Consider the following 23,470-nt stretch of genomic DNA (forward strand, 5'->3'; position numbering starts at 1 on the left):
GAGAGAGAGAGAGCGCGCGCGACAGCCACAGAGAGAGAGATCGCGCGCGACAGCCACAGAGAGAGAGAGAGATCGCGCGCGACAGCCACAGAGAGAGAGCGAGACAGCCACAGAGAGAGAGCGCGACAGCCACAGAGAGAGAGAGCGCGACAGCCACAGAGAGAGAGAGAGAGAGTGACAGCCACAGAGAGAGAGAGAGAGAGAGAGAGAGACAGTCACAGAGAGAGAGAGCGACAGTCACAGAGAGAGAGAGAGAGAGAGAGCGACAGTCACAGAGAGAGAGAGAGAGAGAGAGCGACAGTCACAGAGAGCGACAGTCACAGAGAGAGAGAGCGACAGTCACAGAGAGAGAGAGAGAGAGCGACAGTCACAGAGAGAGAGAGAGCGACAGTCACACAGAGAGAGCGACAGTCACAGAGAGAGAGCGACAGTCACAGAGAGAGAGCGACAGTCACAGAGAGAGAGAGCGAGCGACAGTCAGAGAGAGAGAGAGCGAGCGACAGTCAGAGAGAGAGAGCGTCACAGAGAGAGAGAGCGACAATCACAGAGAGAGAGAGAGCGACAGTCACAGAGAGAGAGCGACAGTCACAGAGAGAGAGCGAGAGAGCGACAGTCACAGAGAGAGAGCGAGAGAGAGCGACAGTCACAGAGAGAGAGAGCGACAGTCACAGAGAGAGAGAGAGCGACAGTCACAGAGAGAGAGAGAGCGACAGTCAGAGAGAGAGAGAGCGAGCGACAGTCAGAGAGAGAGAGCGTCACAGAGAGAGAGAGCGACAATCACAGAGAGAGAGAGAGCGACAGTCACAGAGAGAGAGCGACAGTCACAGAGAGAGAGCGAGAGAGCGACAGTCACAGAGAGAGAGCGAGAGAGAGCGACAGTCACAGAGAGAGAGAGCGACAGTCACAGAGAGAGAGAGAGCGACAGTCACAGAGAGAGAGAGAGCGACAGTCAGAGAGAGAGCGACAGTCACAGAGAGAGAGAGAGAGAGCGACAGTCACAGAGAGAGAGAGAGAGCGACAGTCACAGAGAGAAAGAGAGAGCGACAGCCACAGAGAGAGAGAGAGAGCGACAGCCACAGAGAGAGAGAGAGAGAGAGAGCGACAGTCACAGAGAGAGAGAGAGAGCGACAGTCACAGAGAGAGAGAGAGAGAGCGACAGTCACAGAGAGAGAGCGAGAGAGCGACAATCACAGAGAGAGAGCGAGAGAGAGCGACAGCCACAGAGAGAGAGCGAGAGAGAGAGAGAGAGAGAGAGAGACCGACGGTCACAGAGAGAGAGACCGACAGTCACAGAGAGAGAGACCGACAGTCACAGAGAGAGAGAGACCGACAGTCACAGAGAGAGAGAGAGAGCGACAGTCACAGAGAGAGAGAGAGCGACAGTCACAGAGAGAGAGAGAGCGACAGTCACAGAGAGAGAGAGAGCGACAGTCACAGAGAGAGAGAGAGCGACAGTCACAGAGAGAGAGAGAGAGAGAGAGAGCGACAGTCACAGAGAGAGAGAGAGAGAGCGACAGTCACAGAGAGAGAGAGAGAGAGAGAGCGACAGTCACAGAGAGAGAGAGAGAGAGAGAGAGCGACAGTCACAGAGAGAGAGAGAGAGAGCGACAGCCACAGAGAGAGAGAGAGAGAGAGAGAGCGACAGCCACAGAGAGAGAGAGAGAGCGACAGCCACAGAGAGAGAGCGACAGCCACAGAGAGAGAGCGACAGCCACAGAGAGAGAGAGCGACAGCCACAGAGAGAGAGAGCGACAGCCACAGAGAGAGAGAGAGAGCGACAGCCACAGAGAGAGAGAGAGAGCGACAGCCACAGAGAGAGAGAGAGAGCGACAGCCACAGAGAGAGAGAGAGAGCGACAGCCACAGAGAGAGAGAGAGCGACAGCCACAGAGAGAGAGAGAGCGACAGCCACAGAGAGAGAGAGAGCGACAGCCACAGAGAGAGAGAGAGAGCGACAGCCAGAGAGAGAGAGAGAGAGCGACAGCCACAGATAGAGAGAGCGACAGTCAGAGAGAGAGAGAGCGACAGTCACAGAGAGAGAGAGAGCGACAGTCACAGAGAGAGAGAGAGCGACAGTCACAGAGAGAGAGAGAGCGACAGTCACAGAGAGAGAGAGAGCGACAGTCACAGAGAGAGAGAGAGCGACAGTCACAGAGAGAGAGAGCGACAGTCACAGAGAGAGAGAGCGACAGTCACAGAGAGAGAGAGCGACAGTCACAGAGAGAGAGAGAGCGACAGTCACAGAGAGAGAGAGAGCGACAGTCACAGAGAGAGAGAGAGCGACAGTCACAGAGAGAGAGAGAGAGCGACAGTCACAGAGAGAGAGCGACAGTCACAGAGAGAGAGAGAGCGACAGTCACAGAGAGAGAGAGAGCGACAGTCACAGAGACAGAGAGAGAGAGAGCGACAGTCAGAGAGAGAGCGACAGTCACAGAGAGAGAGCGACAGTCACAGAGAGAGAGAGCGACAGTCACAGAGAGAGAGCGACAGTCACAGAGAGAGAGCGACAGTCACAGAGAGAGAGAGAGCGACAGTCACAGAGAGAGAGAGAGCGACAGTCACAGAGAGAGAGCGACAGTCACAGAGAGAGAGCGACAGTCACAGAGAGAGAGCGACAGTCACAGAGAGAGAGCGACAGTCACAGAGAGAGAGAGACAGTCACAGAGAGAGACAGTCACAGAGAGAGAGCGACAGTCACAGAGAGAGAGCGACAGTCACAGAGAGAGCGACAGTCACAGAGAGAGAGCGACAGTCACAGAGAGGGTCACAGAGTCACAGAGTCACAGAGCGACAGACAGTCACAGAGGGAGAGAGAGAGACAGACAAAGTTAAAGTTGCCTTCTATAAGTAGGTTTGTCCCATTGTCAAACGGGAAATTATATTGTACCTCCTATTGCAACGAATATATGTATATTGGCCTACGCCAAGCTGCTTGTAAGCCACTTGCAAAGAAATCTGTGTTGCAAGGTCCTGACCTTAGAATCAATGTAAGCCGCCATTTTAGGTCAATCTGCCATTTTAGGTTCTTTCTGTAAAGTCACCCTGTGAGTTAAAATGGTGGACGATGTCATTCCGAAAAACAACATGCCCGTCTTGACCTCTGTGTGCAATTAATATGCAACTTGCCTGCAGGCCACTTGTTGGTGTCTTGAACTGAGACCTTGTCCTTCACTGACCTGTGAGTAAAGGATTACGCGCGCCAATGAAACTAATCCGCGAGCATATATTAAGAACAATGTATCCAAATATTGAACTAAGAAAACTGGTGTTAAACAGAAACCTGTCCAGTTCCCATAGGGACCACTACAAAAAGTTTATGTCTACAGGAGGTAGCAATTGGGAGAACCCAATTGGTAGCAGTCTGCACCACCCAGATTTACCTGGTAGCTGTGGCTGAGCAGTCAGACTTCTCTCAAGAAGAGTTAGGCAGTATATAGAGTATACACAATAGGGCTAAAAATACAGTAGTACAAGCAAACACTGACCAGAGCTTTGGTATAAAAGTATATATTTATTTAAAAACACACTTGTAAAAATACACTGGCACTAATATGTCAAGCAAGTTCAAAACAGTCACTAGAAATATATACACCTCCCTAGTTAATTATTTGACAAATCTAGGTTAAGATACCACTTATTTAGCAAGACAGAGGTGAGCGCGTAACTGTAGATGGCACTCCAATAATTTGTTTAAAAAGGGAGAGAAAAGGCAGAAATAGAAAAACGCACAGTACCAACACTTAAGAAACCACAGCAAGTCAAGAAAGGCAGGGTCTACTGTAGAGCAAAAAGTTCATAGGCCAGGCCCACTCTTGGAGAGCAAGGCAGAATGTGCCCAAGATCACACAGTGGAAATGCACTCAAAGTCTTTGCAGAAAAGTCAAAAGAGGTTGGATCAAGTTAGAAAGGTAATGTTAACAGGTCCAAGGTCACCCCAGGATAGAGAGTCAAGGATTTACGGGACACCTTGGACAGTCTGTTGCAAGGGAGACCAGGCGGGACACAGTACCTGAAATGGTGAGAACGCTCCAACGGGGCAGTTGTTCCTGACAGCGATTGCAAGTCGGGGCTTCGTCCAGGGGAAGAGAAGATCTCGACGTGGAGGAAAGCTGGAGGTCGTTGCACTGCCAGGGAAGAAACCAGCCACGGAGTTTCCCGGTTAAAAGTTACTACCCTTTTATTCGCGGTAGTGGTGAAGCGTGGCTATCCAGCCGCCGGGGTGCTTGGCACGGGCGATTCGACTACGAGACGATCCAGGAAGGTGAAAAAAGGTGAACTGGTTGGTCCCACCAGCTCAAAGGGAAGAAAACTCTCCTGGAAGAAGATCTCCTCTGTCGTCGGGAAAGTGGTGAGTTTCGTACAGCAGGGCTCCACCGGGGGTGTCGTCGTTGTAGATGGCTCAGCTTCTCCCCTCTTCGGATTCTTTAGGTCCTGTGGCAACTTCTGAAGTTCCAGTCCACAAAGCCCTGCTTTTATGCAGCAAAACACCCATTCATCAGCCTAACTGTCACTCAAACATGCTAAGTGGTGAGCCGGGCGGCTCACCACAGGTTCAATCACACAAGAGTGCGACTTGAGTTGCCAAGGCAACTCAGTCCAGGGTGCCTAATCCCCCTCCCACACATCCTGTTGACCCCAGACAGAGTGGCACCATTTGGAGGGCTTCTGTGGAGAAGCCCACCAAAAAGTGGAACAAAGGGCTCGACTTGGGTTAGAGTTTCAGAGGCGAACACAAATGCCATTTTAAAACAGAGTTCTGGCAAAGAGACCCAACCGGGGAATAAATATTAAATAACCTGGCAGTATCTTTAACATTGCACCAAAAGTGGTGTGTTTAAAATTAATGGGAAAATCCCATAGGAAATATTCCGGTGGAATATTTCACGTGGTATCCACTGCCACCAGCCAGAAACTTGACAAGGGGGGACTGGACGGTGCCCCCTTGGAAAACAGACCAAGGGGTAATCAAATTACCCCTACCAGTACTTCCACAATATGATGGTTTGCACTGGTTCTGTTCACAATTTTATACTAGTAAAGCCAATGGTGACTTTACATGCCCTGGGAGACAGTCAGTCCCAGGGTATGGAATCTATGTTTGGGGGTCACAATGACACCCCTGTGTTACTGCACTGAGGGTGCTGTGTAACACATTACCAAAAACACATGAAGCCCTATGAAGTAAAAGACCCCATAGCCCACATTCTCAAATCATGCCTAAGAGTGGGAGAAAGAGTCTCACTCTTAGCAGGAGAAAAAATAAACCCCAAAAATCCAGCAAAGCTGCTGGGGGACTCACTAGGTTTGGGAAATTAGCCTTAACAGAGAATTCTCCCTAACAACTTGGTTTAACTACATTGAATTAGTGTTTGAGAAGACTTTTATGAGAAGTCCTAAAATACACTTATGTAGGCTTGTTGGTGAATGTATTAAAGGCAATCCCTATGCATATAGTGGTATGAACCCGGCAAGAACCCTGTATTAGAGGAATATTAACCCGAAGTAGGGTTGGACATCATGTTCGCAGATGGCATAAAAGAGCAACGAATTCTAATGTACAGCGTCTCTCACTAAGCACACTGAACCACACTGGAGTTCATGGTGTTGTACTGAGGGCCAATAGCTATCTTACTTTTCTTGGAAAACTGTTCAGTATAAAATAAAGATCTGTGTATGTTCCTTTGTAACCCGTGTTCGGTGTATTTCCTTTTGGGGTACTTAGCCTCAATATTTTGATTTTGTTTTCACAGTTGGCGCCCGAATAGGGACCCTCAAGATTGATGCCGGATTGTCGAAGGTTGACGCATGCTATCGGACAGGGATTGGACGGTGTGACAAAATAAGGGGCCCCTTCTGAACGAGACGCGACACCTCAGCAGCGCTGCACGACCCGATCCCTGGACGATTAGCTTGTGGTCCGAGACGGCATCTTGACGAGGGTCCACTTATCGAGACGGGCAGATTTGCCGAAATCACCAAACACGAGGTAAAATTAGTTAGGTAAGATTCTTTGTAATCCGATCGGACCTCCTTAGGACTGATCAGCTGAGTCGTGACCCAATTCTTAAATATCCTGATCATTTGATTTTGGCGTATTGTATCTGCAGACACAATTATTGACCAGGTACCACCAATAATTTGATATGCCTGGGAAATTGTCTACCTGCTTCAGGGCGTTATTCCGCAGCGATAGACAATCTTTGGAATTTAGCCGTCCAGCACCACAGGAGGTGTACTGTAAGCATGGCATTGGAAGTATAGTGTTTTATGATATTTGGCACAGACAAACCAGACATGCCTCCGAACTTCAGTGGCCAACAGGTTAGTTTTGAAATCCCTCGTATTGAGTATTTAGAGTCGATTCTATTAAAGAAAGAGGCTAGACCAGCAGCATTCGATGTTTTGCAGAATTGGAAAAAAGAAGAGTTGCAGCAACTTAAGAGTGGAGAAAAACATGCGCGCCGTCATAAGACAAACGCTGAAAAAGCATTATATGACCAAGATAAACATTCTGAGTCGACTAGGAATATGGATAGGGCTTTCTCACTTGGAATTCAGAAAATGTATCTTTCTAAAGACCTTCATATTTCCGACGAATTCATCAACAAATTGTTAAATGAACGAAGGCCTGGTGCCTCTGCACCACCTCCGTATGTTTCTCTTCCCGCTGCTTTGCCTCTTCCTGTTCCTGCTCCTCCTAATGTTCCTCTTCCTCCAGTTACTGTTCCTCCGCCTATTCCTCCACCCCTTCCTATTGCACCAGTAACAGTACCTCTATTGAATTTGCCTGCTCCCCCTCTTCCAAGTGGTCTTGTGCCGCTTGTAGTCGATCAGGGTGCGTGGTCAAGGGTTGTCACTCGCAATACTGTACCGCCAGAGAAGACACGAGATTGGATTGCATGGGCTAAGCATTGTATGGAGAGAGATGATCAAGCTAAAGTTTTTGCCACACTTTTTAATATGAATAATTCTCCTGAGAAAAATGTTTTTATTGAAGATTTAGGGATTCATGTATGTGTAATGTGGGGCAAATTAAATAATACAGATCTCCCGCAAGGGTTAAGGGATCTAAACACTTTAGCATTTTCAAGAGACACTGTGGAGAAAGTTAATGAGCATTTTGAGAGGTTGAGTATAGAAAGGAGTTGGAAAGGTTACAGAATGAGGACAAGGGGGAAAGTATGTATGTACAGAAACGGTTCCTTCCTCGTCGAAAATCGACATCTGAGGAAGCACGAATTTGTACGAAAAACGCACTTAGATGGATTTCAGATATGTCGATAACTCCAGTTGAGGTATATGACAGTCAGTATACGCCAGAAATGCAGAGGAAAGTGATACAGTTAATGACAGAGTACCTACAGGATGATTGTGTAAAGAGAAAAATGTGTTGTCCCACAGAGTTATTAAGTATTTATAAGAGAGCTTTTTCACATAACACTTCTTCGACTGCTTTAGCGCTCGACTTGGCTCTGTTGCTTAGTAAACTTTTGGAGTTGCCTACTTCTCAGTTGCCTATGAGAGAGGTTTTTCCAACATTTGTCCCGAAGGTTGAGATTGCGGCCGATGCTGCGGCGGGTCCAGTCGCTGTGAACATTCCTACACATTATGTATCACAGTTTGTTCATGGCCCGCTCTCAAGACAGGAAGTGAATACTATTAGACAATCTATTCCTGATATTAGGAAAAATCTGACAGGATTCTATAAAGAAATAGTCTGTCTTGCAGTGTTCACCCTAGGTGATATTGATTTGTTATTTCCTGTACTCCCTCCCGTAGATTTATGGAAACAAGTTAGGACTATAGACGATGTACCAGGGTTGGGAGATACATGGGCGAATATGACTAGATTCGATGGAGAAAGGCCAGCTGGTGAAAGACCACCCCAGGTGATACTAACTTTGCCTGATAGAATCATTGCAAAATTGAAAACCATAATTCCTGAGAAAAGAAATATTTGGGACAAACTTACGGCCTGTGTCCAAGGGAAGTCTGAGGGTGCTACCGAGTTCTTTAATCGGTTTGAACAGGTATTCTCGGATTTCAGCAGACAAGACTTCGGCACAGAGTCTGGGAAAAGATTATTTGTGGACAAGTTTGTGCGTGGATTGCTGCCCGACATCCAGTCACAAATTATGTCTTCTGAGAGCGCTTGGCAGGCGAAGTCCCAATCAGAAGTACTGCACATGTTGAACCATGTCAACAATGAAAAAGATAGGCTAGGGGGCGTGGCTAGCGCACGACAAGATGGCCGTCTAGCCCGTGAGCTCCGGCTTCGATCAATCCTGAAGACCGACCATCCTTGCTCAGGGCCGCCCTAGCAGCACGATCAACACGCCGTTGTGTGGCGTACGGTCGCGGCCCCCACTCATCCAAAACTGGGGTTTGGGCACCGGACCGTGAGGAAGATACACCGCCCAGAAAATCCGGCGGCCTTTGGCCGCGTCGCTGGCCGCCTGCGGGCTCCGCGCGCTACCCATCCGGAGCCGCGGGGGGAGGGGCCGCGTGCGAATACACATCCTGTCCGCGTGTGGCCTGCCTAGACCTGGTGGACGCGGAGGCTCCCTGCTGGTGCCTTGGTTCTGTGGACCGGGGGTCTGACGGGGGCAACTGTCGGATCGCCCGCGCGTCTCCCCTGCTTTTCCTGAGCCTGCGCGGAGCCCGTGGAGGACTACTGCGACGACATCTGCGGGGTCTGGCTGGACGGCTCCCGCCACAAGTAGGTCCGGTGTGGTGGCTGGCGGAGGGAGGACCGTCCTCAACTAGGGACTGGCACTGGAGGGTGTGGACGCACTCGGGGAGATCCCCCCCGGACAATAATCCTGTTGGGGTCTACGGAGCCCGCCACACACATAGCGAGACTCCTTGCGCCCCTGGTGCGGGCCTAGGCGGCTGGGGCATTGGACTACGCGACACAATATTACCCGTATGCCTAAACTTGGCGGTTACACGCATCGGCATGCAGTGTGCTGCTGACCCCGTGGTCACCTATCCGTAACTCTCCCCTATAAGGGCCACTGCGACCTTGCCTGGTTGGTTCCCACTGCGGCTTCGTTGGACTCGCCCCCACCCCGGCTCGCTCCCCATTGCATATGGGCCGCCACGATTTGAAGGGAGCGCGCTCCAGGAAAACCGGTCCAATGGACTCCTTTGCAAGTGCTCAGCCCAGCGGGTCCGCGGATCCGCCAACGCAGCGGGCAGCTGGATCGCCCGAGCTGCCAATGGAGGAGAGGGTGGATAGACTGATGGCTATGGTCCAGGGTGGCTTCTTGGCGGTGAATACAAAACTCGATGACATTGGGGCAACAATTAGCTCCCTCAAGGCGAGGGTGGACAAGGAGAGTGCCCGCACCACTGAGGCCGAGGGTAGAATCGCCACCAACGAAGAGGCGATAGCACAACATGACCGTGACATTGCCCAACTGAAGGGGGACCTCCGGAAAACTCTTAATAAGTGTGAGGATCTGGAATCTCGTTCAAGGAGAAATAACATAAGGCTGGTCGGGGTGGCCGAAACCTTCGGTAAAGGAGCTATGGAGCGCCAAGTAGAAACCCTCCTGAAGGAACTGCTGGGCCCGGATACATTCTCGGCCCACTTTCTGGTTGAACGAGCACACCGTACATCGGCACCCCCGCCCAAACCGGGCGCTCCGCCCCGTACGATAATCGCCCGTCTCCTAAACTACAGGGACAGAGACGCTATCCTGCGAGCGGCCAGGGAAAAGGGCACCTTGCTACACGAGAATAACAGAATACACATATATCCGGACTTTTCTACGAACGTCCAAACACTAAGAAGATCTTATGAACCCGTCAAGAGGCAGCTAAGGCTGCGCCAGGTCCCGTATTCACTTGTTTATCCGGCGAAAATGGGGATACAGCATGGTGGCCGGGCCCATTTTTTCGAGAATCCAACAGAAGCCATGTTGTATGTTGAGGCCTCCATCCCGCTGCCGACTCGGGACCGGGCTGGGGGTCGCACCCCGCTGCCCCGGGGTGGGGCGGAGCCCAGTGTCCCCGAGGGTTGATGTGATTCTCCTGATGTTGCACTACTATAATGCTGCGGCCTGCTGGCCACTGGGCGGCCCTGAATGTTAATGTTTGGTTTAACGAGGCCACGCAGATCTCTTGGGCTGGAGGCCGCGTGAGTGTCGCTCATACCCCCCAGGAGTGATCCTAGGTTATGGTTCTAAGGGTACATCGTCCAGTTGGGGTTGATGATGCGGGTGGGGGGTGGGGATGGGAAAATGGCACGGTTAGGCCAGCTGTTATGCCGGCTCTGTTGGGGGATTGTACGTTAAGTGTTGCTATGTTTAAACTTGAGAGCAGTTCTATAGCAGGTCCTTCGTTTCCCTTACACGGGGGACTAGAGGGTGGGCTCCCACTTGATTTGTGGTATGAACATGACATGGGACAATAAAGGACTAGACATCAAGCTCCTATCATGGAACATCCGGGGGTTGAATAACCCAGTTAAGGCAAGAAAGATCTCAGCGTATGTGGTACGACATAACCCCCAAATACTGTTTATGCAGGAAACGCACGCACTTGGACAGGTTAATGTTAAATTTTTGCCTAAATGGGGACCCCACAGGTATTACACTGATTACTCGTCACAATCCAGGGGAGTGCTGACCCTTATACACCCTAAACTATGTTTCAAATATCAGTCCAGCAAAATAGACCCACAGGGGAGATATGTGTTGGTAGTGGGGGAGTTGGCGGGACATCAGACGATCCTGATTAACACATATGGCCCTAATCTAGATGATCCACAGTTTTATAGTACCCTGGCAGATATGTTAATCTCGTTCGGGGAAGCGCGGGTCGTCTGGGGTGGAGATCTCAATATGATACTGGATCAATCCCTAGACCGCTCATCGACGGCCCCTAGGGCCCCCGCTAGGGCGGCACTGGTGGTTAAACAATTGATGGAACAGATGGGCATGTTTGATGCATGGCGAGCACTACACCCGAAAGAGAAGAAATATACTTTCTACTCGTCAGTGCACGATTCACACTCGCGCATTGATTACTGGATCATTAGTCAATCCCTGGCCGAGGCTATCTCCAGATGTGATATACACCCCCGTACCCTTTCTGACCACTCACCGATAACACTAGATATAAATTTGAGGGACGCCCTCCCCCCAGCGAGAAGATGGAGAATGCCACCCACAATCCTCAGAGACCCCAATGTATGTGAGTCACTGCATGTGGAGATCGCAGAATTTTTGGAAATAAACGAGGGTTCAGTCCCGAGTTATGCGACTCTGTGGGAAGCATTTAAGGTCTGGGTCAGGGGTAATATCCTGGGGAAGTCGACAGGTATGTTGAAGTCGGTGCGGGAGGAGCTGGGTTCTACTGAGACGAAGCTTGATTTACTACAGACCGAATACAGTATTACACAGAACAAGGAAACCCTTGCTCAACTGCACACAACACTGGACGAGTTCCATAAACTAGCTCATAGAGAGGTCCTGTACATGGCCGCACCGGCCAGAGCACGACGGTATGGGGAGAGTAATAAGGCCGGGAGGTTCCTCGCCAACATGCTTAGATCTGACAGGCACCACAACCCGATCCCGAGTATATACGCCCCTGACGGCGCACTGGTGAATGGAGAACGGGACATTAACTCGGCATTCATGGAGTTTTACTCCACTCTTTATTCCAATCATGATCAAAAAAATAAAGAAGACACGTTCAGATATCTGGACAACCTTGACCTTCCCACACTAACCGATGCGACCCGGGAGGCGCTAGATAGTCCCATTACTGTGGAAGAGATTGTTGAGTCCATAAAGGCCTTATCGAATGGTCGCTCCCCTGGCTCTGATGGTCTACCCGCGGAGCTATATAAAGAGTTCAGTGATGAATTGGCCCCGCTGCTGTTGAAGGTATGGGGGGAAGCTATGGACCGGCAGGTGCTTCCGGAGTCAATGAGGGAGGCAATCATTACTGTTCTTTTGAAACCCCGTAGACCAGCACACGACATGGCGTCCTATAGACCCTTATCCCTAATTAACACTGATGCAAAAATTTTTGCAAAGGTGCTGGCCACTAGACTCCTCCCGTTTATGTCAATCCTTGTCCACCCCGACCAGGCGGGCTTTATTCCAGCCCGATCTACTGCCCTAAATTTGAGGCGCCTCTTTAATGTCATGGCACAGTTAGACCCGGATGCCAAGGCGGCTGTAATTGCACTAGATGCCGAGAAAGCATTCGATTCGGTGTCTTGGACCTACCTTTTTTTTGGTGTTGGAGCGGTTTGGCCTGGGTCGCTACTATATCAACTGTGTGCGTTTGTTATATACACAGCCGACAGCTAAGGTCTTGACTAACGCCACTCTCTCCCCCGCTTTCCACCTATATAGGGGGACTAGACAGGGATGCCCATTTTCACCCATACTTTTTGCTTTAACCATCGAACCAATGGCGGAATTCATACGCCAACACCACGCGCATAGAGGGCTTAGGATGTCTGGACCTCAGATTATCTCGCTTTATGCGGACGATACCCTGTTATACGTCCGAGACCCCATCGAGAACGTAAAACACATCATGGCAGATATACAGGAATTCTCGGAACATTCTGGATACAAAATCAATGTGCCTAAATCCGAAATATTCCCCCTTACGGATGGCACAGGGGACCTGGCTGGTATAGAGGGTTTCCGTTTTGCCCCCTCCACAGTAAGGTACCTGGGGATATTAGTTGCTCGAGACAAAGACCTGCTATACGCACATAACCATGGGGAATTGCTAACAACTCTGGTGACTAAGCTTCAGATGTGGGCTAACCTGCCACTATCACTATACGGGAGGGTGGCGTTACTAAAGATGGTGGTTCTCCCCAAGCTCCTTTATTATTTCAATAATATCCCTCTCTGGCCTGGTAAACCTTTCTTCATTAAACTTAAATCTCTTGCTTCCTCGTTCATTTGGTCTGGGAAGACGGCCAGGATGGGGTGGGATAAGATGGTGGAACCTTTCGCTAAGGGTGGCATTGCTGCACCAGACTTTGAGTTATATTATTTATGTGCACAAGCACAATTCGTAAAACACTGGTTTGATCCTAAGGACACCGCTCCACACATATCTATTGAAAAACACTCTGTCCGCCCTAACGACATACGTTCAGTCCTCCTTAATCCACGTTACGGTGGCACATGCCCATTTGACCCGGTATATACAACGACGCAGACCTGGGCCAAGATATACAGAAGAATCGACGTGGAATCCCCCTACGACCCGGAAGTTCCCTTATGGGACTTCCCTGGCCTCTCCCCCACGTTTGATCGGGCCCTCCAGCAATCCTGGGATCCTAACAAGCTTTTTACACTGGGCGATATGTTCCCTGAGGGGGAATTCTGTGATCTCATAGATTTCGTTGCTGTGGTGGGCAGAGGTCAACTTAAACACCTCCAATACTACAGAATGAGGGCGGCCTTTTCGGCGAAATGGCCAACATTCCCACAAGAACCCCACTCCCATGAATGTATTAGATCAATGGTGTCTTCAGATAGCTGTGGCAAGGGGGTCTCCATGTTATACACCCTGGTTCAAGCCCACTCCCCATCACGTAACATGATGAGAGAGGTCTGGGAACGAGACACAGGCACCCAGATAGATGAGGTCCGCTGGGCCCGGTACTGTCAACTAACCCGATCGGTGTCTATGAACTCTGGACTACGTCTAATCCAATTTAAAGTACTGAACCAACTCCATTATTCCCCCTCCAGGGTGGCTAAATTTGTGGATACGTGTACGGGCGCCTGCCCTAACTGCGACTCCCCTGCTGCTGGGCCTTATCACATGTACTGGATGTGTCCCAGGGTGGCTGAATTCTGGAGGGAAGTGGCAACGCTCCTCGAAGACGTTACAGCCATTCCGGCAGACCTCTCGCCCCTGAAATATCTCCTGGGCGACATAGGGAAGGTGAAGGAAACTACGAGGAGGCTATTCAATATATCATGCGTCATCGCAAAACGTTGTATCCTTAAACACTGGAAATCCCCCAATGCCCCGACTAGGGCCTCCTTCCTGAAGGAACTATGTATGGTAAATGATGATGAAGAATTGTTTATACTATCAGTGCCGTCGCCCTCTCGCCCCAAGGACATCTGGTCACTGCTGCGCTTCTATCTTTGTGACCTGGATTCAGACTCGGACACAGGATCTGAACACACACCCTGATTTGTGTTATCTGCCTATCTTACCAGTGATGTTTTTTGTACTTATACTATGAATACTGTGATGTCCCACTGTTGAATGCTCCCTCTTTGTATGTTAATGACAGTGTATAAATTAATGCCGTGCTTGTGAACTGCTCTCTTAATAAAAACATGTTAAAAAAAAAAAAAAAAAAAAAACAATGAAAAAGATAGAGTTGAAAAACGAAAAGGTGATTTAAAGACTTAAGTATTATTACAGCAAATTGTTAGAGGCCCCAGAAGGTGTAGTTCGCAGATTAGAGGTCAGTATGTTCCACGAGGGAATGTGCCCTTGGGTCCTGTGAACATTAACCAGTGTGCCTATTGTCGACAAGCGGTTAATTGGCGTGCACAATGCCCGACCTTCGACAGAGGTCCAATAACATATTTGGGAATATGGGTAGACGATCCAGAGGTCGCCCGGGTGTAGGGGGCCCTGGTAGAGGTCAGTTTGCACAGGATCCTCAGCAACCTTTCTCACAGGATAATCAGACTCCAAGTGTGGATACTAGGAACATATTTGATCATCCTACTGCTGCATATCTATCTGAAGAGCTTCCTTTTGATGATATTCTGTTTAGTTAGGATTGCCCGAAGCAGGGTTTGGAACCTACACCTATTCCCGTCAATCAGAAAAGTCCCTACGTTGAAATGTAGTAGGAAATAGAAAACATCAGTTTTTGATAGATACTGGAGCACAGAAGTGTTCCATTGATCATTCACGGGTTCCAAACATTCCACTGTCAGGGCAAACTAAAGTTTCTGTAGGGTTTTCTGGCACACCAGTTTTTTGTCCAGTTTCTTCTTCGGTACCCATTTCTTTGGGTCCCTTTACGGACCACTGTCCATTCCTTTTGACTTCAAATTGTCGAGAGAATTTGCTGTGTTTAAATCTATTGAAAGAATTTAATGCAATAATTTATTGTTCTTCCAATGGAGTGCGCTTGACGATTTCACCACAGCAACTCTGTCTCTCAATTCTTAACTAGACCTTTGCCGCCAGAATTCAGTGATGTACCAGAGTGCTTGTGGGCTGTTGACGACAATGTGAGTGGTTTGCAGATTGAGCCTGTTAAAATAGTCTTGAAACATGGAATTGAGCTGCCACGCATTCCCTAGTATAAGATTTCAGTTGAGGGCGAGCGAGCTTTGAAATGCATTGTTTCTGATTGTGCATCGCGGGGTGATTGAGGAAATTTCAGGAAGTTTGTGCAATAGTCCGATTTTACCCGTGTACAAGAAAGGCGATAATGCAATTCCATTCCGTTTCATAATTGATTTACGTGCCATTAATAAAGTTGTCGCTCTGCAATTTCCAATTGTGCCTGATGTGATGACAATATTGACAATGATTCCAGCTACAGCTACTTACTTTAATGTTGTGGACCTGAAGAATGCTTTTAGTATTCCTATACACAAGGATAGTAGATACTTGTTCGCGTTCACTTCAGGGGGACGCTCGTTCACATTTACTTGTGCGCCTCAAGGATACACAGAGTCCTAGCATCTACAGTAGGGCTTTGAAAGAAGAGCTTGAAACCCTTGAACTGCCCTCTACTTGTACATTGCTTCAGTATGTTGATGACCTGCTTTTAGCTGCTGACTCCGAGAGCGCCTCTAAGGAGGGCACTGTGTTGTTGCTTATTCATCTAGCTAAACATGGTCACAAAGCTTTGCTTAAAAAGTCAATATTGTTGCCAGGAGGACGCCTATTTAGGCTATCTCCTGTCAAAGGAGGGAAGAATATTGACACCTGAAAGAATAAAACACATTTGGCATGTCTGTCCCAAATACACAGAAGGAAGTTAGAGCCTTGATAGGAATGGCTTCTTACTGTAGGTTGTGGATCCTAAATTTTTCACTAGTGATTAAACCGATGTTGGCTTTGACAAAGAAGGGCATTTCTTCGCCATTGCTGTGGAACGCGGAACACCAGCAATCGTTTGATTTGCTCAAGACTGCATTATGCTCGGCACCAGTTTTGGGCACACCAAACTATGAAAAGGCCTTTGTGTTGTTTGTGCATGAATGTGATGGATATGCTTTGGCTGTATTAACGCAGGAACATGGTGGGAAGAATAGGCAGTGCGGTTACTTTTCTTCCGCCCTTGATCCTATAGCATGCGCTTTGCCAAGATGTTTGCGAGCTGTTGCTGCTGCGTCTGTAAAACAGAGTGAGGGAATGGTCCTAGGCCATGATCTAACCCTGATGGTGCCTCACTCTGTAGATGTTCTACTGAACCGAACCCAAACGCAATACCTCACTTCCGCACGATTGACGAGATATGAATTGATCTTGTTTGCTCCTCACATCCAAATTAAGAGGTGTTGGGTTCTTAATCCGGCTGAACTCCTACCTTTCCCGCAAGGTATTGCTTGCGGAGATGAAGAGTCACATGACTGTCTGTATACTACCGAACAAGAGACAAAGGGTAGAATTGATTTGAAAGACACTCTTTTGAATAATCCGCAAGGAGAGCCGTTTTGTGATGGCTCCTGCTTCAAACTTCCGGATGGTACATCCACAGCTGCTTATGCAATCACCACATTAAGCACGGTTGTGAAAACAAAGAGAATCATGCATAACTACGCGCAGGACGCAGAGATTATAGCATTGACTGGAGCTTGTAAACTTTCCGAAGGGCTTACAGTAAACATATATACTGATAGTCAGTATGCCTTTGGGGCGGTTCACAACTTTGGTCAGAGAGAGGGTTCTTAACTTCACATGGCACCAAAATCCAACATGGCTCCCTAATAGTACAACTCCCTACTCAGCCATCATAAAATGTGCAGCACATCGAAAGATTACAGATGACATAGGGAAAGGGAATGCTTTCGCTGATCAGATAGCTAGACAAACTGCTACCGATCTCTTTACGGAGATGTACGTTTCAAGGGAGACTGTAAATGCCTATGCACTGGACGAGGGTGTTGGGTCTGTACGGGATATCCAAGCCGATGCCACGTTGGAGGAATCCAAGAGGTGGGCTGAGGGCCTGGGGAAACTCGATGATGGGTGTTGGGTGGACATAGTTGAAGGGAAATGGCTACTCCCCGACGCTTATGTAATGACGGTCATCATGGCCCATTGTCCTACGCATATATGTGCCCAGAAAATTACAAAAATGTTGGAGAAAGTTTGGGCAAATGACAAAATTTCGAAAATTGCCCAGCACTATGTTCAGGACTGCATGATTTGCCTACAACATAATGTGGGAAAGGGGACAGCAACTCCAAGGGGAAGTTTTTGGCCACCCTCTGTCCCCTTCGAAGTCATCCATTTCGACTTTATTGAAATGGAACGGTGCAACAATATGAAGTACGTATTAGTGGTCATCTGTGCTTTTAGTAAATGGGTTGAGGCTTTCCCTGTCAAAGATGCTACAGCCATGACTACTGAGAAAACCATGTTAAAAGAATACTTCCCGCGGTTCGGGCTACCAAGAGTCATTTGGTCAGACAATGGTCCACATTTGGTCGCTGCTGTAATTCTGCAGATATGTGCAGCATTACAGATCGACAAACGGTTCCATTCGGCCAGAAACGCTCAGAGTGCCGGACTTGTAGAAAGACACAATGGTATCATCAAGAACAAGCTCGCTAAAACGGTTGCCGGCACTAAATGAAAATGGCCGGACGCCTTACCGATCGTGTTATTAGCCATGCGTACAACCCCTCAAACTAAAACTGGGCTCTCTCCATTTGAGGTAGTAATGGGGAGACGGGTCAATATCTGAAACCTTCCTAAATGTAGATCTTTGAGAAATGTTGAAAATGTATTACTTTCAGATTATTGCAGCCAGTTGACTAAAAACCTGTATTTGATTTATCAACAGGTGCGAGAGGCTTTACCTGTGCGATATGAGGGCCCGGGCCACAGCATTCGGCCTGGGAGCTGGGTGCTCATCAAGGCATTTGAACGCTCTTCCTGCCTTGCACCTCGCTGGCGGGGCCCATTCCAGGTCCTATTGGTCACACAGGCGGCAGTGCGGGTTTCTGGCAGAAAGAACTGGATCCAGCGTCGCAGGTCAAGAAACTTCCTCACGCAGTGCCACATGATACAGAAGAAACAGAACCCCTCGCTAAAGCTGCAACCAACGATACCAAAGCAGTAGATGGCGCTGAGAGTGTATCGGAGAATCTTTGAGCCCGTGCGGCTTGGGAAACCTGCTATTTTGTCTCCACACTCTCCAAAAGTTTTGCTTCCGGAAATAATTGTTTCAAATTCGGCATCTTCACTTTCTTCCGATACGTTGCTTCCAACGGGAACTGACGACACATTGTTTCCGGATCAATCAGTACCGCGAAAAGCAAGGTACAATCTGCATCCAAGAAGATAGACTTGCGGCACGGTTCAGCTGTGCCTTCGGAGAAGGAGAGGATCATTGAGGGCTTGTTTTTGCCCACATTTGAGAAAGGGGATTCTGTTGGCTAGGGTTGTGGAAGGACTAAGAAGTCGCTCAACCGGGAGGTCACCAGCAACGAACATTGGGGGTTTCCGTTTGAAGACAACAATGCCTGCCACCGCTAGTATGGGACTTGTAAATGATTGTGTGACAAACTGGGATAATGGACAAAGGACTTGGGCCCCAAAAACGTATTGCTGTGTTTTTATAATAGCCACTGTTTTAGACTTATGGTACCTCGAGGAAACTCATCCTTTAGAGTCCTTGTTAGAAACTGAAAATGTACCTACTGTTCCTACTCCTTTTGTATATTTGCATACTCTGTCCCCTAGGGACTCCCAGCATAGACAAAGGTACCACAATAATACTCTACTTATCATGAATGCCACGCATGACATTTTGAATAAGTCCAACTGTTGGGTCTGCTCACATTTACCGCAACACGAGGATAAGGGACTAGGTTGGTATATTCATCCTTTACCTTTGACAACTGCTTGTTATGCTTCTCTTAGAGCACTGTTCTTTGGCCGTTGGAACGATAGCATCTCGGGGAACTTTGATGGTACTAATTTGAATAGCTTTGAGAAACATGATCTGACTCCCCTGGGATGCTCGCTTTTTGCAAATAGGAGTAAGCTCAACGTTGCTTCTATTAGGCCTTCTGACAGACTGTCTCGTCCTTTCCTATCTTTGATTTCCTTTAAAATGGCTCTGATAGGCAATAAGGATGCCATGCCTCCTTCTTACACTGTTAACCATAGCCCCGATTCAGTTCTTTTTGCATACAGAGGAATGGTACTCGGTGAATGGGAGATTTTAGAGGTTGTGCCAACGTTGCAAATTTGACTGGGGAAGACAGACCTTTGTATGTAGGTGAACCTGTCTACTTTGTTTGCGGTAATGTAGCATTTCCATGGTTGCTCAGGGACTGGCAGGGAACCTGTTATTTAGGGATCCTGTTACCTGGGGTATTTATAGCTAGTACAGTAGAGGTCTCAAAGGCTCGTCCACGGCGCAATGAGAATGGTGACACTCCAGCACAGGTCTTGGGAGATGTAGCAAAATCATTTGTGCCGTTTTAGGGACAGATAGCGAATTCCGAAGATATCAGAAGAATAGCGAGAGTACTGGAGAGAACCATCAACCGGACCACAGACATACTCTATAATATGGCATTAGAACAGAAAGCGATAAGACTAGTAGCGCTTCAGAACCGGATGGCACTAGATGTCATTCTGGCTGAACGTGGTGGAGTGTGTAAATTAGTGGGGTCTGCTTGCTGTGTTTTCGTGCGAGGTTCCTCCCCAACTATCTTCAAGGCAATACAGAATCTGCACATCCTTAGTTCAGAAGTGCATGTTCCCGAGGAAAATTGGGATCTTAGCACTTGGTTCTGGGACTTCTTGTGATCTTTGGGTTGGAAGGTACTTTCGGCCTTACTGATCATTTTGGGAATTCTGTTCCTTTGTTGTTGTATCCAGTGTCTACCTAGTATATGTTCGATGCTAGGGGGATGTTGCACACAAGCGATCGGTACGATAGGACATAATGTGTATGCCCCAGATAAAACTTAAGGAATACGTGTTAAAAGAAATTTTTAGCAAATGACCTGATGGCAATAGATATTTCTGACAGCGATTCAGGGTACATGGACGATGATGCATGGAGTTATTTGCAAGGAGATCCGAAGTAGTTTAGCACTTGGCATAGGCCAAAAGGAGGGTTTGTCAAACAGGAAATTATAACGTACCTCCTATTGCAACGAATATATGTATATTGGCCTACGCCAAGCTGCTTGTAAGCCACTTGCGAAGAAATCCGTGTTGCAAGGTCCTGACCTTAGAATCAATGTAAGCTGCCATTTTAGGTCAATTCGCCATTTTAGGTTATTTCTGTAAAGTCACCCTGTGAGTTAAAATAGTGGACGATGTCATTCCGAAATACAACAAGGTCGTCTGGACCTCTGTGTAATTAAAATGTAACCTGCCTGCAGGCCACTTGTTGGGGTCGTGAACTGAGACCTTGTCCTTCACTGATCTGTGTGTAAAGGATTACTCGCGCCAATGAAACTAATCCGCAAGCATATATTAAGAACAATGTATCCAAATACTGAACTAAGAACACTTGTTTAACTACATTGTATTAATGTTTGAGAAGACTTTTATGAGAAGTCCTAAAATACACAGTTACCATGTAGGCCTGTTGGCGAATGTATTAAAGGCAATCCCTATGCATATAGTGGTATGAACCCGGCATGAACCCTAGATCAGTAATGTATTAGAGGAATATTAACCCGAAGTAGGGTTGGACATCATGTTTGCAGATGGTATAAAAGAGCAACAAATTCTAATGTACAGCGTCTCTCACTAAGCACACTGAACCACGCTGGAGTTTGTTGTCTTGGAAAACTGTTCAGTATAAAATAAAGATCTTTGTATGTTCCTTTGTAACCCGTGCTCAGTGTATTTCCTTTTCGGGTACTCAACCTCGATATTTTGATTTTGTTTTCACACCATGTGAGATGCAACAGGATTCTACTTGTGATTTACCCCGATTGGAACCTGTGAAATCTGTGTTATCATTGCACTGTTCCGACCCCCTTCTAAATTGGGTCCATGTCATTTTCTCCTTGATTGTGCACTTGTGGATATTTGAGAAAGATATTATGCCCAATTAGATCACTTTAGCTCTGAAAATTCTTCTCTTAAAGTCTGCTACAAAGTCAGTTGCACCTAAAAACACAAATAATTTCCCTAAATATTGCTGCTCCACCATGACATCTAAATTCTGTTTCACGATCGCAAACGTTTTCACCAATTCATAATCTGCATTCATGTCATCCTAGCACCGATTGCTTGTCTGGCTCACTTAGCCCGCTCCCTTACCTTGCCACATCTCCTAGATGACCTCAAAAATTGCTCTTCAGTCTTTGCTCCGTGACAGGTACTTCACTTACACTGCCACCTTCATCACTACCCTGAATAAATTGCTCCTCGATTACTGCCTCACACATAGTTTCCCAGTTAATTACTACCTCATCAATATTGTTCCCTTAATGTTTCATTAATGTGACTCCCTCATTGAGGGTGCATCTCTGTGATCCACTGCGGCCTTATATGCTGTACTCCTCGATGGATTGTTCCTTAATATAGGTGTCAGCTTGACTATTTGTACTTCTCAACCTCACCATTGCACGTTCCCCCTTCCATTACACCCGTCGACTAATCACAAAAAAGCTGCAGGTGAACCTGCTAGTCACCCCCCCCCCCGACCCATCTATTTACATTGTTCAAAATGCTAGACAACTCCCACTATATTGTCACATCGTCCTCCTGCAACACCACCACCCTCCTTTCTCAGGGTACATGACTGCAGCAAACCAAGCAGGATATCTGCATCTGGGGTTCCTTTCTGCACAGCCATGTCTCCCAGTCACCAAGATGCATAACAGGACACAGAAAATTGGTTGTTCCAATCTACAATTAACACCGAAGGTATCACACCTTTACTTTCCCTCTCAGTTAACCAACCCCCCCACCCATTTGCAGAACAAAGAAGCTAGCCTAAAATGCAGATGTGCTTTACAAGGAAACTTTACATTATGCAGTCAGCCTTCTGGAATATGTGGAGAGAACACCTGCATTTTAAGATTGTGCACCTAACAAGGCGCCATATTTTAAATGAAAGCAGAAAAGTACCTGTGTTGAGTGGGGAGGTGCCATCAGACCCACCAACAGCATAGAGGAAACCCCCTAACACTGCCACTGCCACACCCAGACGCCTTGTGCTCATAGAAGCCACTCGAGTCCACTTGTTTTCCTTTGGATCATATCTAGATGAGGAAAAAGGACAGGATATCACTCCTGTGGAACTTTGACAGGCAACCACAAGAAAGAACATGGTAATTCAAAAGCATTAATTGTGTATAAATGTTTGAGCTTGTGGCACGTAGACAGCTTGATGGTATGACTGTTTTCTGTTGAAACTAGCACTGCTCATGAATTTCCCATTCCGAAGTCTCTTCGGCATGCTGGAGGAGTGGTCTGCTATAGGACTTAATGCACCAAGCAAATAGCCCTTGCACAAGCCTAGAGCAATACAGGCATCCAATTGTGACTTTGCATTTATATGTGCAGAATACACAATTGTGCTTGGAACACATCTAAGAGGTGAAAATCACTCGGACACATGCATCACATTACGTACATGATATAACCTCAACAGACTACACTTTTAGTAGGAAAACCAAATTTTTGAATGATACTTGTGGCTATTACTGTTCTGGGAAGGCAAGTGTCCAGGGTGTAAGATTGAAATTTTCTGAAGAACTTAATTGTGTCAGCCAGTACAATCATGAAAGGTTAAACGAATATTCAACAATAATGCAGTTCACAGGGATCGATCAAACATTAAGATCACAGGGTAGCGCTAGAAAGCCTGACCAAGATGGCGGCTTATAAAAAGCAGCAACTGAGGCAGTCCAGCTGTCGCACACTCCGTGTTCAAGAGCCCCGAAGAGCCCTCCCTGGGCAGCCTTGTGAGGAGGTGATCCCGTGGTGGCTGCATTGCAGCGTGAGAAGGCCCGCCGTAGTGTGGAAGAGCCGATAGGCAGTAGAAGGCACACTGGGCACTGAGGCAAGCACCGCAACACCCGACTCGGTACAGCAAACCGGGATGAGAGGGGTGGAAGGGAGGGGGGGTCGAGCTGGGGAAGTAACTTGGGTGGTCTAGTGGAGCAGTCCATGCAGGGCTGACCCAGCAGTGCCCAGAACCCAGAGTTCAGCCCGCTCATGTGAGGTGGCACTGACGGGCAGTGGAGGCTGCTCCGACCGCTGTAGAGAACTGC

At 47.9% G+C, this 23,470-nt stretch overlaps 1 protein-coding gene across 9 annotated transcripts in view; it reads right to left on the reverse strand.

Moving 5' to 3' along the window:
• KLHL20 (kelch like family member 20) overlaps positions 1-23,470 on the reverse strand; it is a 1,054,184-nt gene that overhangs the window by 228,899 nt on the left and 801,815 nt on the right. For all 9 annotated transcript variants that reach the window (XM_069641184.1, XM_069641182.1, XM_069641180.1 and 6 more), the window contains one exon: positions 22,323-22,456. In XM_069641184.1, coding sequence (XP_069497285.1) covers positions 22,323-22,456 — 134 coding nt within the window. The remainder of the gene's footprint in view (positions 1-22,322; positions 22,457-23,470) is intronic.

Source organism: Ambystoma mexicanum, chromosome 1q (assembly GCF_040938575.1).
Source record: "Ambystoma mexicanum isolate Mex_15411 chromosome 1q, UKY_AmexF1_1, whole genome shotgun sequence".
NCBI classification, from domain to species: Eukaryota; Metazoa; Chordata; class Amphibia; order Caudata; family Ambystomatidae; genus Ambystoma; species Ambystoma mexicanum.